Genomic DNA, 17,609 nt, shown 5'->3' with positions numbered 1-17,609 from the left:
CACCAAAATGCTCAGGTGTTCTGTATAACACACAAAGGCCTCATAGCCTTCAGGAAATCCCTGTACACTACTTTTTGTAGTATCTCTTTTATTTTTTGGCTAGCTTCTTTACAAAGCTCAGTCCCTTGAAATTATTAAGATAGAAGGATGAATCAAGAACCATATGAAAACATGCACAACTCTGCATGAAATTCAAGATGCCTTGTGGCCAAAAGAAGTTGCAATTTTGTTTAAAAATGACACAAAGATATTTTTTTCTCCAGTTACCTATGGAGTGAAACACATTTTCCTACAGTTATCATAAAGGCATTTTTTGAAGTTTTATGTAGTGGTAGAATACAAATTGTAAACTTATGAAACTGAAAAGGAAAAGCTGTGTTCTGATTTATATCAACAAACTTTTATCCAAAACTGCAATAATGGAAATACACAGAGGTCCAGTTTGCATGTGACACTTAAGACAAAGAACAGCTAAGCATGAGCTTGCAGGTCCTCGTGGCAGAAATTGTGGCCACTTCACTCCTCCCTGGTCCTGCTACTGTAGTGCTTGTAATGCTTCCTGAAGCTGGACTGGGGTTTGGGGTTCATACACATTGTGTCTGAACCTGGGCTTTTGATTCCCCCAACCAAACCACAAACACCTTGGCTATAGCTCATGGTTTGTCTGGATTGCTTTAGATAAAAAAATACAAAAACAAAAAAACATTTCAGTTATGTCAAGACTGTTCAGTCTTTTATTCAGGTTACTAAACATGAACTTCTGGGGAAAGCCCCAAGGTGTGTTGGGAATTAGTTGATGAGAAATCATCTATAGCAGTGGTTTTCAACCAGTGTGCTGTGGCAGCCTGGGGTGCCTTGAATGATGGTCAAGGGTGCCACAGGCAACACTGGCCTCTGTCCCTCTTTCCTTCCCTCCCTCCTCTGATGCTCTCTTGTGTCTCTACCTCCCAAAGGCTTGCACAGCTGTTTATTGTGGCAGCCCTGGCTACAGGCACCAGAGGCTAATGGTTCCTCTGGGAGGCACCTCTCTTTGGGGCAGGGCGGTGGGGGGCCACTCAAAGACCAGGGATGGAAGCAGCTGCCCTAAGGACTCCCAAGAAGAGGAGGTTGAGGGAACACTCCACAAGGGAGGGTGTTTGGAAAAGGGTGAGAGGCTGCCAGCTCTGCATGCAAGGGGTGACATAACTGGGCTCCTGAGCCCCACAGGGGTGCCGCAGAAAGAATGTAGTTGGTCAAGGGAGCTGTGGACTCATAAAGGTTGAAAACCTCTGATCTACAGTGTACCTGTCAAACATAAAACACAATGTTTCCCCCCCCCCCTTTTAGGTTACAAGACAACTCTACGGGACACTGGTTATGGAGTTAATTCACTGGTTCACAAACAACAAAAAGTTTGAAAGTCAAGATACTGTGGCATTACTGGAAGCTATTTTGGTAGGTAATCAGTAAATGCAAGATGAATAATCAATACTTTTCGTCAAAGATGTTTATAAACTCTTCATGCTTTAATTCTTGGGCTTTTTGGGTGAGAAGATTTTATTTGTCTTGGCTTATACCATTGATTCACTTTGAGTTCAGTGATGTGGGCAATCACCCCAAACTTGTTCTTTGATTTGTTTTTTACTGTCTCGAAGCATGCAGGATTCCAGCTAAGTTTTGTTTTTAAAAAGCATCTGTATTACACTAATCACAAATTGATCCTTTAAAAACAACCAACCAAAAACCTGTTTTCAGTCTGTTTGCAAGCAGAATGTGAAAGAAATCTTGGACAATTATTAGAACCACAAGACACTCTCAAAGTATACCTTGAGATATTTTTCTGTATAAATTTAGGATGAAAATTATGAGAAATCTCTGTACTTTTTTCCTTATCAACTAATTCTTCATTACTCATCCAATGAAGTGTGCAGTACAGGGGTTGAGGAAATAAACTCTTATCACAGAATTCCTTTATGGTGAACCAAGCCCCTTATCTGTTTCAGGAAGGGATAGTAGACCCTGTGGACAGTGCTCTGAGAGACTTCTGTGGTCAGTGTGTCCGAGAATTTTTGAAATGGTCCATTAAGCAGAGTACACCACAGCAGCAGGAGAGAAGTCCAGTAAATACCAAGTCGCTCTTCAAGAGACTATACAGTCTTGCTCTCCATCCCAATGCTTTCAAGCGGTTGGGAAGTTCTCTTGCTTTTAACAACATCTACAGAGAATTTAGGTAAGCAACAGAGCTTGTATTTTTGCTATGCTGCATGAAAATAATAGAGGGAATGTCCATACTTTGGGGAGAGAGAATGCAGTGTTTACTAAAGCTTCCACAGAGATCAAAACAGTATTTTTATACTCTGGCTAAAAAATGGTGTGATATTTCTGGCAACAGAATAGGATGCTTTCTTGTCTAATGCTGAAAATATTAGTTTGCTTATCTATTTTTTTCATGTTTCATAGGGAAGAAAGTGCTTTGGTGGACCAGTTTGTTTTTGAAGCATTGGTTGTGTACCTGGAAAGTCTGGCCTTAACACATGGAGATGAGAAATCTTTAGGTATATGTTTAAAGCTTGTTTCAAAGTTTGTTTGATAGGCTTCATACTTGGTGCTTCAAATCTTGAAGAAATGCAGACCTATATATTTGGAGTTTTTAGTTAAAATGTTTAAGTTTTGGAAACTGCTAAAATGTCTGCCTTGTAATAAAAATAAAGAAACACACTTGGAGGGGGAAATTTGAAATGGCATCCCTTCAAAATGCTTCTTATGTTCCACATTTTATGTTAATTTACTTTTTCATTATTATGCACTTTTTAAAAAGTGTAAATTTGTGAAGTAAAGTGTATTTTTAGCATTGTGTATAGGGCCAGAAACAGACATGGCCTTTTAGAAATTTTATTTTGGGCCAGTTACCATATCATATTTTCAAAAAAAATAAAACAGGTACAACTCAACAATGTTGTGATGCTGTTGATCACCTGAAGCGTATAATTAAGCATAAAGCATCAAGCCTCAACAAAGAAAATCAACGGCGGATACCTAGGTTAGTAATCTCTTTGGAGTTCTGAGAGGCATGTTTGTTGTGAGAAACAACACAACACATATAATGTAGATTTGAAATATGTCTTTTTCTTTCAAATTTGTAAGTAGAGTAGTGTTTTAAGTAACTGATTGCCTAAATGGCCTCGGTCCAGTATACCTGAAAACACTACTCTACTTACAAATTTGTATTTTAATATTTTGTTGGAAGCCACCCAGAGTGGGCGGGGTATAAATAATAAATTATTATTATTCGGCTAATAACTTCAGACTTCTTCTTTTTTGTAACCACCTTATATAGGGGATTTCCACAGACATCCATATGCTTGGAGGATGTTGTCATGTGGCTTTTGATGCAGTGTGGACGACCCCAAACAGAATGCCGGCATAAAGTTATGGAGCTTTTCTTTGAATTAGTTCCCTTGCTGCCAGGTTTGTATGCTGCAGCATATGTGAGCAATACGCTGCTGATGTAAATATGGTGGCTGTGAGACAGTGAGTGACTTCTTGCCTTTGTGGTCTTTTGACTGTGTGCATAGTATCTTCACTTGTCCCTTTGTGAGAGCAACCAAACGAACCAGGAAGTCTTCCATTAACTATCGTTGCCTGTTTTGTCCGAACTTGGAATCTATGGTCAACTCCTTTGGAAAAGCCGTGGTTTGAAGTTGGCTTTATATCCTGACTTGTTTCAGAGTTGTTAGCCATAGTTTCCTAGTTTGGACAAAAAGCAAAACAAAACTATGCTTGATGGAACCCTTCTTGGTTGGCTTGCTTGCTTGTTTGCATGCAGGAAGGAACAAAGGGGCTGCATGTGCAGTCATAAATCATAGACCACAGAATTGTAGAGTTGTAAGGGACTCCTAACGCTGCTTGTAGCTTGGTTTATTAAACTGAAATAAAAACATCTGAATGCGGTCTGTGTGGTGAATCAAGAATTCTTCAGTTGAGCTGTAACCTTTGCCTTGAGCTCATCAAATGGTTTTAGGCAAGTCAGTGTTCTTTTTAGCTTGAGTCCCCCATATGAATCCACATGAAGTCTTCATTCACTGGTGAAAAGTTGGATCTGAAATAAGGTATGTGGGTACCTTGTTAACATTATGGGATTTAAATAGCTCAGGATTGTAGCCTAAGAATTTGCTAAGATCTTTTTTGTTTCTTTTGCTAGATAAAAGTACTGTGAAATTATCTTTCAATTTTCTTCAGAGTTATGATACATAAATGATACAGAATATCAGGAATATCTAAAACATGGCTAAAATAAGATCTATAACACTATACCTTAAAATGTAGGAGTGAGTTTAAAGGTGAATAACATAACCAAATTAAAAATTGTAATGTATGAGAACAGCAGCTGGACAGGATGGTTTTAATGGGAAAATTTTCTTTCATGCTTTTGCGGCCAGAAAAGAGAGATCTAGCCACAGTTTCCATTAAGAATTTGTTCAAATCTGCCAAGACATAGGCTATATACCATTCAAAGGTCCTACTTCTGTTTCTTCATCAGATAACAAGTCCCCATCTTCTTGGTTGGGTGATGTCCTTCAGAAACAAGGAATCTCTTTCCTCATTAAAAAAATTGAAGGAGGTGGTTGTGAGGGTGAAAATATATCCGGAATACTGGCCCACCCAACTCTTCATGATTTGCAAGAGACCTTTAGTTTGCGCGCTGTTGTGCAATGGATGGATATGCTTCTGGCTTCTTTGGACTGTTACAATACTTTTATTGAGCAGGGAATGATCAAACCAAATGAGATGCTGGGTAAGTAAACTACAGAAGCAGCTTTTTTGATTAGTTGTCTTTCATAATCCATTAGAGCAAAGTGCATAATAGTGGGATACCCACTGTTCCACACATTGTGCAGGCATGTCTTCATGTTCAGATGTTCCCTTGTTTTATCCCAGCACCCCGTTTCTCCTTTACAATGTTTGTCTTACTCTCCCACAGAAAGTTCGAAGTACTCTTCTATAGCAGCCTTTGTCATCTGGAGTTGTCTTACCTCCACAAGCTCTTACAGTCATCTTTGCTGTTAACCACTGTAGGCCACATTACGTGAAATAACATATAGCTGATTTTTTTTATTACTCTTTTGCTATTTTAGTATTATCAAAATATGTATCTAAAATATAATGTTAGTGGTGCGATAGAAGGGAAGGGAAATTGAGTGAAGCATAGTTCTAGACCATTGGGGGCAAAAAGTATGTTGGTTTTGCTATTTATTGCCTTCACGTAATTCTTATGTCTAACAAAATAAGGTTGTATTTTATATTCTGAGGAAGCTATGCTAGTGCATTTTTTTCCTCCAAGCTACAAATATAGGGTCTTCATTCCTGACATCGTTGGGCTTCTTCCTGGAAAAAATGGCCTTGCATGATGTGTCTGGTGCAGAACAGTGTTTTAGCACTGGGTCCAAAGGCAACATGTTCAGTCCACAAGAAAGAGAAGAGTACAATTACAGCAAATGTACCATTGTAGTTCGAATTATGATTTTTGTAAGCATGGTTTTGGAGACCCACCAGCAGGAATTCTGGAAGGTAAGCTTGTGTTTGTTGCCCAAGGTCTAAACAAAAGTGCTGTTAGTTACCTGTGCTCAATAATATGTGTTTTTTGAACAGTCCCTGCTCCCCATGCATCATCTACTATATAGTTTGGAATGTGATTTGTCTGTCTGTTTGTCTTTTCGTTTGTTCTTTATATGTTGAGATGCCTCTTGAGATTTCAAACTTGGCATGAGGGTTTCCCAAGTGGGGGCAGTGCCTCTCCATTGGTGTTTGGATGTTGGCCATTGTTTGGAATCAAGATTGTGTGCTAAAACATGGCTTTGGTGCAACTTCAATCTTTTTTGTCTAGGTTTGGCAACCTCTTGAAATACCTTCACCAAACTCAGCATGATGGTTTCTGAGGGTGGGGGTAGTCTTTTGCAATGTTGGGATGCCAGGAGCTATTTTGATTCAAGATGGTGGACTGAAACTTGATTTTGGCATGTTGTTGTTATTGGCATCTCCCTGTCCTGAGAGACAATGGAGTGTGCCTCTGAGGGTGAAGCCAAACCACTGTGTTAGCAGCACCGAAGTGACCTCCCCAGGGCTTAAGCACTGCCAACTTGGCACAAGTGTTCCAGAAGTGGGGGAAGCAGTCTTTTTTGAGGTTTGGATTCCGGGCACCATTTTGAATCAAGATGGCAGACCAAAATGTGACTTTGTCATGACTTTACCTGATTTTTGGTGTGATGGGTGAAAACTCACAAATTATACTGTCCGTTTAAAAATCACAATATTTTTGGGTTTCTAAAAATTCCCCGGCAGCGCTGGATGCTTCCCATAAGTGGCAAATTATTTGCTAAATGGAACAAAGCTGTTTGTTACAACGAGGAGTTCAAAATAAGAAAATCCAGTAATTACTTGCATAAGCCATTTGCTGCAACCTAAAAAAACTCTTTGGATCCCAGATTGCCTTTGCACATTGTAAAACATGTCCTCTGACCCTACTGATGAATGAGCTGCGGATCCTGTTACATGGGGTTAATTACCAGGCAAGGTAAGTGGATTACATTAAGACAGCAAAACCAAGAAGTAAGGTGTGAGGATCAAAGGGACTATTTTGCTTCTGTTGAGAGGTGCAGGCAGATAAAATCTTGAATGATGAAACCTTGAATGTAAGTGAAAATGGTTGGATTATGAAATTAAAACTTCTTGTCTCATTTTTATCTTGTAATTCCTAGCTGCTTGAGAGACAGTTGCTTAATGAGAATCTGATAGAGCTCGTTGTGAGGACCGTCTGTGACCCCAGAAGCATAGGGTTTAATACAGCTGATGTACAAGTTATGGAAAAGCTTCCGGATGTTTGCGTCAGGCTTATAAAAGCTTTGATGAGATCTCCTTATAGAGAACCTTTGGAGATCAGCATAAAGAAAATAATAACATCAAAAAGGTAGGATGTCTCTGAACATAAGGAACTAATAAATGCATAAAACAAAACAAATGACTTATTGCTCGAGCCACATGCTTAGTATCAATTCTCTTTTGTTTTGCCAGCATTGAGGAACTTTGCAGTGTTGAGCTATACAATCCAGACGCACGGTTGGATCACGTTAGGATTGGTTCCATCCTGTCTGCATGCAAACAGCTTCATAACGCCGGCCTTCTTCATTGTACCTTGCAGCATGAGGTAAAAACACAGCTTGTCATTTGTATTGGCATCAGCACTTTGTAAAGCAAAAAATATTTATTTATTGGAAGTAGTATAACGTAAGTTCACTAGAGTAGTTTTGCAGTAACTACACTGCCAACCTATTATAGCATAACAAAAATTCAATATAAGGTGCTGTACATTATGCAGTTACCAGTAACCATGCTTCTTGACTGGAGGATAAACGGAGTGCATTTCCTTTGCAAAAATGGAGCAAATGCTTCCTCTCTTCTGCCTCCTTAAGAAGATTGCTATCACATGTTTGAATTTGTGCACTGTTGGGTGAATCTAATTTTGTTCACATTGAGGTTCTCATAATGACAGCTGCTCATGAGATATTGCTGTTCTGGTGGCATTAAAACCATGGTGTTCCGATTCTTGGTTATTTGGGGGGCAGGGCGTGCTTGCAGGAGGAAGGCATAACGTTTCCTTCATTCCTGATGATTGCTTAACTCCAGAAGAATCTCTTAAGAAGAGTTTGTAAGTGGCAAGAGAAGAAAAGGCACATCGTAACTTCAGCTTAAAAACTTTTATTGTCGTCCCCCCCAATGATTCTGAACTTTTTTTTCTACTGCATTTTTTGTTCTTTTCCTCCTCCCTAAGGTTTCAGCTCTGCATTGCGAGACTGGCTCTAAACTCATGTTAGTTGTATACAAAGGTATTGCACCAGGAGACGAAAGGCAGTCCCTACCCTTGTTGGACATCAACAGTAAACGATTAGCTGAGAGTCTGCTGCATCTGGCTTTTGCTTTCGGTGTACAGGTAGGAGCCAGGCTTTGTTGATGCCATGCATGTATTTTCTGATGTTCATGTCCCTGATATTTCAGATTATCCGATTTTCTGATTGCTGCTACCTGTGATTTTAGTTAGCCACCCAAGTTGTTATCAGTATCACAGAGGAGAAAAATTTAAATGGCATCCTCTGTCATGAATAAGTTTAATCATGTCCTTCATTCATATCTTTCTACATAGGTGTGTGTGTAGATATAGATTTCACTTAAACTCTGTGATGAGCACATTCTGTCTCTCTAAGTGGAGGAGAACGCTCTTGGACCCTGGCTTTTGCACAAGGGAACCAGGATCCTGTACAGTGGTACCTTGGGTTAAGAACTTAATTCGTTCTGGAGGTCCATTCTTAAGCTGAAACTGTTCTTAACCTGAGGTACCACTTTAGCTAATGGGGCCTTCTGCTGCCTCCGCCTCCGCCGCCGCCACACAATTTCTGTTCTCATCCTGAAGTAAATTTCTTAACCCGAGGTACTATTTCTGGGTTAGTGGAGTCTGTAACCTGAAGCATCTGTAACCTGAGGTACCACTGTACACACAAAATCTCTCCCCTCTCATCCTTTCCACTAAGGGAACATTGATGTCAGAACAGCTCTGCACCTGAACAGCAATGCTCAGGAGACCTTTCCTTCCTTCTTTCTTTCTCTTTCCCTCCACCATATTGTTCATTTAAGAAAGAGAAATAAATCAAAATACCAACAGTAGCAAAAGAGAAAGCAGGACCTAGACCATGGTCCTCCAGAGTGATTGGCTGGTAGCTAGAGCCCAGAATCACCTTATACTAGCAGATACTGATGCTACTCTGGCACAACTCTTGAGCAGAACATTCCAAGTAGGTTGATTCTTCTACATGGGTCCTGCTGTTTCATATGCATCATATGCTGAACATACAGCTCTTGACCCTAGCTTTTGACACCTCAGATACAGTCAGAAGCATAGGCTGGGTCCAAAGATGTATTTTTTTAATATTGCATTTTAAATTGATGACACCCACCCTTGGGCCTTATGACGAATGGTAGGTAATAGATTAATTGGTGGTTTTTAATAACAATCCCAATGTATTTTACTAATTGATCTATTTAATTAATTTATTACATAAATTTATTGACAGTTAATCCCAATAATTAATCTCTCTGAGACAGACAAAAAGCAGGATGCTATTGCTCAGCATAAACATTCATTTTTCTCAATGGATGGAGGATATCCTGATTCACCCAAGGTTATTTTTTTAAGGTTGTTAATTCCTAGACCCATAGTTACCTCAGGACCCGAGAAGGCACTGTAGTTGAAGAAAGCTCATCATATTAATTCCTCTTTTTCTCTTCTCTGGTTTGGTGTCCAGGATGCTCATTGTTTACTAGATTTTTGTTCTAATGTTGGAGTTTTTTTGAATAGCTCCTCAGACTGGGTGGGGCTCCTCCACCCAAACAGGATTCTTAGCCCTTCCTCCGTTTGTGTGGAACTGAGAATGCTCCAAAGTTGTAAAGATGGGGAAAGGTATACATTTTTTGACTGAAAAGTTTGCTAATGATGTTAAGATACACAAATGTAACACTTTTATATTCATTTCCCTATAGTGCATAGAGCTGGTGAGTCTCCTGCTGAACACATTAATGTTATCTGTGCCATTATCTGGAACATCTCAAAGAAACCTTATCAGTTTTTCTCATGGAGAGTATTTCTACAGCTTGTTTGGGGAAACCATTAATGAAGAGTTGCTGGAAAATATGGATATAGCAGTACTTCAGCTTATGAAATCAGCTCAAGACAGCCCCAAAATGGTAATGTACTTCTACTTTCAGCTGGCAAACTTATTCTCTCACACATTTTACTCCTGAGCAACTGAAATAAAAGAGAGAGAGAGAGAAGTAACCCTACCTTCTTGTTGCAGCAAGGAATATTCTGTTTCCTGTTTTAATTCAGTAAGCATAATCCCTGTGAATGTTTGCATACGGCTGCCCCAGTGCTTCCAAAGTCTGTGCCTAGCGACAAAATGGGAAATATGTAATTTTTCTCTCTCCTACTGTACTACAAACAGTGATTGTAAGGATTTTCCCCTGGTACTGACATCTTGAGACCATTTAACTTATACATTCTAATTTCAGGTTTTGGGCAAAGTCTGAAATAATGAATTACACTTTGCTATGTTGCAAATTTAAATGTCTGAGAAAAATTTAATGCATCGTAAGCATTGGTAATCTGTGTAGAATCTAAGGATTTTTGACATTGCATTTTCATTTTCTTAGATGCTTAATTTCAGCCATTCTTTGTGGAAGGCCATCTTTGGCCATAGAAAAGCTTAGGACCACTGTAATGATTCATTTGGCTGCATATCTTGAAAACATTATGCTTTAGTCCGGGTGTTGAATTACATCAATATTTCATGGTACCCATACTCTGCTTTCAGGTTGGTACTGTTTTGAATGGTATGTTGGACCAGAGCTTTAGAGACCGTGCTGTTCGCAAGCAACAAGGAGTGAAACTGGTGGTGGCTATCTTGAAAAACTGGAGGCAGCTTGACCACTGGTGGACCAAAGATTCTGCTCCTGAAAGCAAAATGGCTGTCCTAACCCTGCTGGCTAAAGTTCTGCAGGTAAAGCTACAACTGTAATAGCTGAGTTCAGGGCATGTGAGGGAGCCCAAGGCCCACTCTGGTTAGTTTTAGAGAGTCGGTGATATCACAACAGATCCCAGGTGTGAAACATTTAAGAAAAATCTAGATGATATTCTTCTTCTAATTTTGAAATGTTTATTCTTGAGGTTTAACATTTTTTTATTGGCACTGTATTTTGGAAAGTGTGCAAAATATGAGCATGGAAATATTTGGGGGCTTTTGTTCAGAGAGCTGTCTCCAGTACAGAAGTGATCCCAAGGTCTAGTTATGTGGTGCAGCTAACACCCAGATCCAGTCCTTAGGTGCTGTATAGATCGCGACCTCTTTCTCTGCTGTGCAGTGCAGCAGTGAAAGGCCTATGCATATGCTAATTCAGTGGCCTAGGACATTTGAAACATGCAACTCAACCTTGGCTGTCGTTTAGGGAAACACTGGAGGTATCCTGGGTATTTGGAGGAAACTGAAGATGTGCAATAAGGCCAGCTGCACTGGGGTGTTCTGCACCCTGCAGTTGTTTTCAGGGTGCTGAATTAAGATGACCAGAGCATTCTGGTCTATCTACACCTCTTTCAGCATTCCTATTGCACCGTAGTAATTATTACAGCACCCCTCCCTATATTATTCTGTTTTTACTATGTATATGCCTTTGATGATTTTATGCTGTGAAGTGGTCTATACATGTTTTAACAACAACAGCTGTATTCCTTACCTGGATGTTGCATAGCTAATCAGATGCATTTCCTGGACTCTGTACAATAATGGTTGGATCAGGTCCTGGGCTAACTTGAAAACATGTCTGGTAACATTAGTCTTTCTGAATGACTGCACCTTGTTTTTCTCTGAGGGTGTGTGTTCTGATGTAAGGAAGAGTTTCTTCTGACTGCTCCTGTTCTTAATTTGCATCATTATCATTTTCTTTGTTTCTTTTTTGCTGGATGCTATCCACCCAGAGAATCTTATTCCACAAAAGCTTTAGGATATAATAAATAAATAAATAGTCAATCCGAACTTCCTAGCATACACATGTGGTGTCAGTTAAAACATACTTTAACAACTTTTTTGACTGATGTAGTTGTATACATGAATTAATTCTAAGTGAAAATTTGGCTTTAAATTTCTTTCCTTTCTCCAGATTGACTCTTCTGTGTCATTCAATACACACCATGAGGCATTTTCTATAGTTTTTAATACATATACAAGTCTACTTACTGACCAGATGTTGGGTCTAAATCTCAAGGTAAGTTATTTTTTTTTACTATTTGCAGAGTTAGCAGAGAACTTTGGCCACACAATCATTCATTCATTCATTCTTAAAGAAACTTGCAAGTACCCTCAGAGAGGTCTGCAAAAGCCTCAGCGAGTGTCGCTCCTCACCACATAAACAGTTTTGTTTTCAAGCCATTGTTTCCACACACTCTGTAGCCAGGATGGGCAGTGGGCACAGAGCAATGCAACAAACTTTGGAGTAAGCCCAGGATACCATGTTTGGATCGAACAACAACACGACAGTTAATGTAAACCAGTTTTCACAGCTGAATTTGAACCATGGTTTTGGATTGTGGTTTGTCAGCCCCAAACAAGCCATAGTTAGTGAGCCTGAACAGGTTTGCATATACAATCAACCCAGAGCTAAGCTAAACAGACACGGTTTACCATTGCATCTTAACTAGACTAGGGGGATGCCTTGCTTCATACTGCAGACAACCCATTTCCATACCACACCCATTCCCCCTGTCCTCCATACACAGCTTTAACTGTGTTTACTGCTTGCAGTTACCCAAGATTCAAAATTAGAGCATTACAGTAATTTCATCTCCCTTGTTAACAGTGAAATATGGTTAGTGTTGGCTGTGATAGAATTCAGCATGCCTAACTTGTACTTGGCAGATATCCTCTCCTTCCTCAGAATATTGGAAGAATAAAGATTTTTAGATGTGCCTGAACATATAATACAATTGATTCTAAGTTGCATGTGTATTTCAGAGTCAAGCTGTTATTATTCTTCCATTCTTTACTAATCTCGTTGGAGAAAGGCTTGATGACCTTAAGAATGCACTTGACCAACTTGTAGTCTTTAATTTCCCTTTGAGATCGGATGAGTTTCCTAAAGGAACCTTGAGATACAATAACTATGTGGATTGCACGAAAAAAGTAAGTGAAAAGATCTGTCATTTACTCATAGGCATTTTAGAATGGCTCTTACCTGTTCTGAGCCCTAAGTAATACACTTAAAAAAATGAAAAACAAACAAAATTTAGCTTGTATCAAACAAAGTTGTTCCATTTTCACAAGAAATTCTGCTTGTGCAATGATTCAAAGTCCTTGTGCTAATGGGAAGATTTGGTTGGATCCAATCCTGTGAAACAAGTTGCAAGCAGAAATGCTGCATCTGTCTAGGCTAAAGTAAAAATGATTTTTTATTATATATTTTTATAGAATATATATTATATTTTGTTTTCACTTTCAAATGTATCTTTAGTTCTAATCAGATTTTGCATATACTCTGTTTATCTCTTCTCGACCCCGCCTGCCCCTCGCCAAACTCTAGTTCCTAGATGCACTTGAATTATCCCAGAGCCCCATGTTGTTGCAGCTGATGACAGAAATTCTTTGCAGGGACCAGAGACATATAATGGAAGAATTATTTGAACTCAGCTTCAAAAGAATTGCCAGAAGGTAGTGCTTTAAAGTGGTAGTGTATCTCCCAGTTTTTACACATCACACAGTTTAAAAGACAAGAGTTGGTAACTAGTTGAACTCAAGCATTGAAGCGAAGGATTATTGAGAATGCAGGGAAACTTGTTTAATTTCAGATTCCTTTAGTTGCAGCCATTTAAGCTTTTCTTGATTGTCTATATTTTCTGTAGGCTGCTATGTGTGATTGGTACGCAAAAATATTTTACTTACATGGCTTATATGCCCAAAGTTTTTATTTGAAAATATCCCTGTAGAGCCTGTTTTTTTTAATTTATTGTCATAGTTAAATCACTTCTTAAGATGCTTCTAGAAGAGATTTGGGATTGGATTTGAGTTTTAACTAGGAATGTGATTGAACATCCTTCTAAATTTTTCACTATGTTTAGGGGCAGCTGGGACAAACAAGTAACATTGCTGGACACCATTCACAAAATGTTCCAGAGTGAAGCCCTTCTCTCAAATGCAACTCGTCAAGCCTATGTGGATCGCTCTCTTCTCATCCTGTTGCTTCACTGCAGCTTGGATGCCCTGAAAGTTTTTTTAAGTAAGATTATCGTGGAGGCTATGGAGACGCTGAAATCTAGATTTACCAAGGTAAAGTTTAATCTGTGCCTTCTGAAACTGACATTTCAAATAACTGAATAATGGTACACTTATCTTCAAAGCTGCTTAAGCATTCTTGCTGAGTCATCACCTAGAATCTTTTTCTACTTTTTAATATTTTTTTCCAGTCAAATGAAACTGCTTTTGAAACACAACTCAGCAAGAAAATGAGCTATTACAAAATTCTGAAAGTGATGTATTCACGTCTTTCTAAAGAAGAAGTATATTCTAAAGATTCTAGAATTAACCAGGCTTTCAAGGGCTCCACATGTGCAGAAGGAAATGAACTTACGAAGGTGCTAATGAAGTAAGAATTTCTCACTTCTCCTTTAAACCAGTGTGCCACCATTTAGCTTGATTTCACATGATGCCCCAACTCGAGTTAGGCTGTAGGTCAGTCCCATCAGCTTAAGTTTCATCCAATTCACAAGTTCGAACATTTTGAAACTCCTGCCTGTTGACATCAGGCAGTCACTTCCACTGTACTCTTTTCGGCAACTGCTAAAAAATACCCATGTTTTGCGAAGTCTATGTAGACATACAGAAGCTGTCATGTGTTTTTTGTGTGGTTTTAGCATATTGATTTTTATTTTTAAAACATGTTTTAAACATTCGTTTTTACTGTTTTACAGACTGTATGATTTCCTGTAAAAGTGCTCTTTATCTGTTTTGATTCAAGGTCCTGCCATGATGCCTTTACAGAAAACATGTCTGGTGAAACTCAGCTATTGGAAAAGAGGAGACAGTATCATTGTGCTGCATATAATTGTGCCATTGCTGTTATTAGCTGTGTGTTCAGCGAAAGTAAATTTTACCAAGGCTTTCTTTTCACAGAAAAACCAGAAAAGGTGTGTATATAATGAAATGTCACCCAGGCTAGAGGTTAATAGTGGCTGGCTCTGAGATCCATTTTGGCTTTAGAAAGGTTTTCAGCTGGCCCACCAATCAAGTAAGAGCCAGACACTTATTGATGCTACTGTAGTTTCAAGTCAGTTCATTCAACATGGTACCTGTTCAGGGAAACTGGATAAATTAATAGCCCTTCCTATTTTATTGGAAGTACAGTGGTACCCCGTGTTACATACTTAATCCGTTCCAGAGGTCCGTTCGTAACAGGAAACTGCTCGTAACATTAGGCACCCTTTCTCTATAATGGACGCCGGAGCACGACTTCCGCTTGCATCCCAGGACAAAGGTCGCAACAAGGGGCATCTACTTCCGGGTTAGTAGAGCACATAACCCACATCATTCATCAGGGGGAATGGTACGTAACACGAGGTACCACTGTAAAAAGAGATTGGTGGGTGATTGCTATACAACATAACAGATCTACTGAGTAACTTGAGACAGTATATTTATAAAGGAGATTGGTGTCATCCCTGCAATACCTCCATCCAAATCATTTATAAAGATGTTGAAAACAACGGGCCCAGGACAGAACTCTTTACCATAGGTGCAGGAGATTTTCCTATCTAAGCTATGCTGCTGCTTGCAGTAGACAGAAAGGACAAGTTGACTGTCTTCTATCAGGGCTTGGAATACATTGTGTGGGCTTATTTCTCTTGGGAATGTCTGCTTTCAGTGGTGAGATTTGTGGAATTTAGATTTTAATAAGAGCAATTAATATATTGGATTTTTATATGAGAGACATTACACAAACTTCTGTAAAACAAGAAAATCTTTAATAAAAAATAAATAAATAAACCTTTTAAAAATTGGATTTTTATTGAACTTTTTGTGATGGCAATCACTTATAAATGTATTATTGGAACATACAGCTAACTGGGTAATTAACATTTTGTAAATTGCAGTATAATTGTTCATTTAAAATTTGCATGTCTTCTTTTTCTGCAGAATCTCTTTATTCTTGAAAACTTGCTGGATTTACAGCACCATTATTCATTTCCTATAGAGATTGAGGTAGGAAAAGGTTCCTTTTTAATTTTCACTGCTAATGTATTATTTCCCACAACAATAAATCAAATACAATGGAAGCAACATCAACAATAATACTGTAAAATAACATACTCTTTCAGTTTTGAGAAGGTAAAATGAAGTTACCTCCCTATTAAGAGAAGATCTTACTGCCTTAAGAGTTCTAGACCAAGTTAAGAGTTGTGATTAAATCACAGAACGCAAGTACAGTGGAACCTTGGTTGTCGAGCATAATCTGTTCTGGAAGACCATTCGACTTCTGAAACGTTTGACAACTGAGGCGCAATTCTAGTCAGCAAAATGCATTGAAAAAATTGAGAAACTTACCTCGGAAGCCATTCAACTTCCAAGGTACGTTCAGAAACGGAATAATTCACTTCCGGGTTGTCGGCTATCGAAAGCTAAAACATTCAACTTCCGAAGCGTTTGATGACCGAGGTTCCACTGTATAAAGGTTGAATTATTTCTTTCATGGTGATGTTTGGTAGCCTTCATAGATTCTGTGCTTTGGCCAGATTTTATTCCAGATCCCGCTGTGTATTTTATTTTGCTAACCAAGCAAGTAGCTGTAGCAGTAAACTTGCCACACAGGGGCGTACGGAGTGGGGTGCAGAGGGGGCTGGCTACTCCGGGTGCCACTCTGGAGGGGGTGTGACAAGATGGCCCCTGCCTCGCCCCAGCTGTAGAGCAGCTGAGCGCGTGCACAGTCAGTATGGGCGCTGCTCGCGTGGGCTGCCGCTCTCGCGTGCCATCCATGCAGGCTGCCTCTCACATGGTAACCGTATGGGCTGCTGTGCGTGCCCACTCTGTACAGTATGTCGCACATGCACAGTCTGTATGGTCGCCATGCAAGCGGCATCCTGTACAGATGATGCCTGTATGGATGGCGCACGAGAGTGGCATCCTGTATGATTGCTGCGCGAGTGCAATCTGTACGGATGTTGCGTATGCGCCACTGGGCGGTGCATCCCGCCCCTTGGCATCCCGCCCCAGGTGCCAGAGAGGGTTCCTCCGCCACTGCACACAGTCTCTTCTGTGGTGGTCTCAGGTAGTGGGGGAGTTTTTCTGTAGGAATTTGTGGGCCCACTGTGGTGTTCTGATCATGGAGGGAAGCAGGTCTTAGAAGAAAATACAGCACAGTATGTGCTTGTTCTAGTTTTGAGAGATGCAAGATGATGATAGCGAGGAATGTGTGATGGTGATACATGATGTCAGCAGATCAGAGTTTGCATGAATAAAGAGAGGCCTGGCATCACATTCAAAGTGTGTCCAACAGCAAGACTGAGATTAGTGGGGATGATTCCTTCACTGCAAGGTGAATGGAGGAAATGGCAGCCAAAATGGTTGCCTGATGCACAGAGAGCACAAGAAATGGAAAAACCTTTGATCATAGTCTACAAAGGAAGTGGGGCAATATAAAAAAAACGAGCACAAGGCAGCATTCACCCTTTGCCTGGAGCTAACCTCTCTTCTGTATTTTATAAATTTTGCTTCCATTCGATCCCTCTAGATTTGGTAGCATTATGTGTTATTTAAGCTAACGAGCTTTGAAAACTTTTTTGTATTTTAGGTTCCACTAGAAAGAAAGAAACAATACATTGCCATTAGGAAAGAAGCAAGGGAAGCAATGAGTGAGGATTCAGGTATTATTTGTTACTTCTTTTTTAAACTGTGTTGAGGATGATGTACTTGGAGCTTTACAGAGTAACATAAAAATAACTGTGATCTTTTTCTTTTTTGTATTCTGAATGTTAGCCTGAGAGTTGACATATG

The 17,609-nt window shown here is 39.6% G+C and overlaps 1 protein-coding gene across 1 annotated transcript in view; it reads left to right on the top strand.

Annotated features, from left to right (window-relative positions):
* The window catches only part of PRKDC (protein kinase, DNA-activated, catalytic subunit), an 84,611-nt gene that overhangs the window by 23,625 nt on the left and 43,377 nt on the right, over positions 1 to 17,609 (top strand). The window contains exons 26-45 of the mRNA XM_079982597.1: positions 1,327 to 1,434; positions 1,983 to 2,209; positions 2,440 to 2,534; positions 2,920 to 3,019; positions 3,317 to 3,447; positions 4,520 to 4,774; positions 5,321 to 5,547; positions 6,735 to 6,943; positions 7,048 to 7,180; positions 7,805 to 7,963; positions 9,565 to 9,768; positions 10,395 to 10,580; positions 11,734 to 11,838; positions 12,585 to 12,752; positions 13,150 to 13,277; positions 13,685 to 13,892; positions 14,030 to 14,208; positions 14,581 to 14,749; positions 15,756 to 15,821; positions 17,407 to 17,479. Coding sequence (XP_079838723.1) covers positions 1,327 to 1,434; positions 1,983 to 2,209; positions 2,440 to 2,534; positions 2,920 to 3,019; positions 3,317 to 3,447; positions 4,520 to 4,774; positions 5,321 to 5,547; positions 6,735 to 6,943; positions 7,048 to 7,180; positions 7,805 to 7,963; positions 9,565 to 9,768; positions 10,395 to 10,580; positions 11,734 to 11,838; positions 12,585 to 12,752; positions 13,150 to 13,277; positions 13,685 to 13,892; positions 14,030 to 14,208; positions 14,581 to 14,749; positions 15,756 to 15,821; positions 17,407 to 17,479 — 3,130 coding nt within the window. The remainder of the gene's footprint in view (positions 1 to 1,326; positions 1,435 to 1,982; positions 2,210 to 2,439; positions 2,535 to 2,919; positions 3,020 to 3,316; positions 3,448 to 4,519; positions 4,775 to 5,320; positions 5,548 to 6,734; positions 6,944 to 7,047; positions 7,181 to 7,804; positions 7,964 to 9,564; positions 9,769 to 10,394; positions 10,581 to 11,733; positions 11,839 to 12,584; positions 12,753 to 13,149; positions 13,278 to 13,684; positions 13,893 to 14,029; positions 14,209 to 14,580; positions 14,750 to 15,755; positions 15,822 to 17,406; positions 17,480 to 17,609) is intronic.

The sequence above is a fragment of the Podarcis cretensis genome (genome assembly GCF_951804945.1).
Source record: "Podarcis cretensis genome assembly, chromosome: 7".
NCBI classification, from domain to species: Eukaryota; Metazoa; Chordata; class Lepidosauria; order Squamata; family Lacertidae; genus Podarcis; species Podarcis cretensis.
This window is presented reverse-complemented; position numbering and strand designations above follow the sequence as displayed.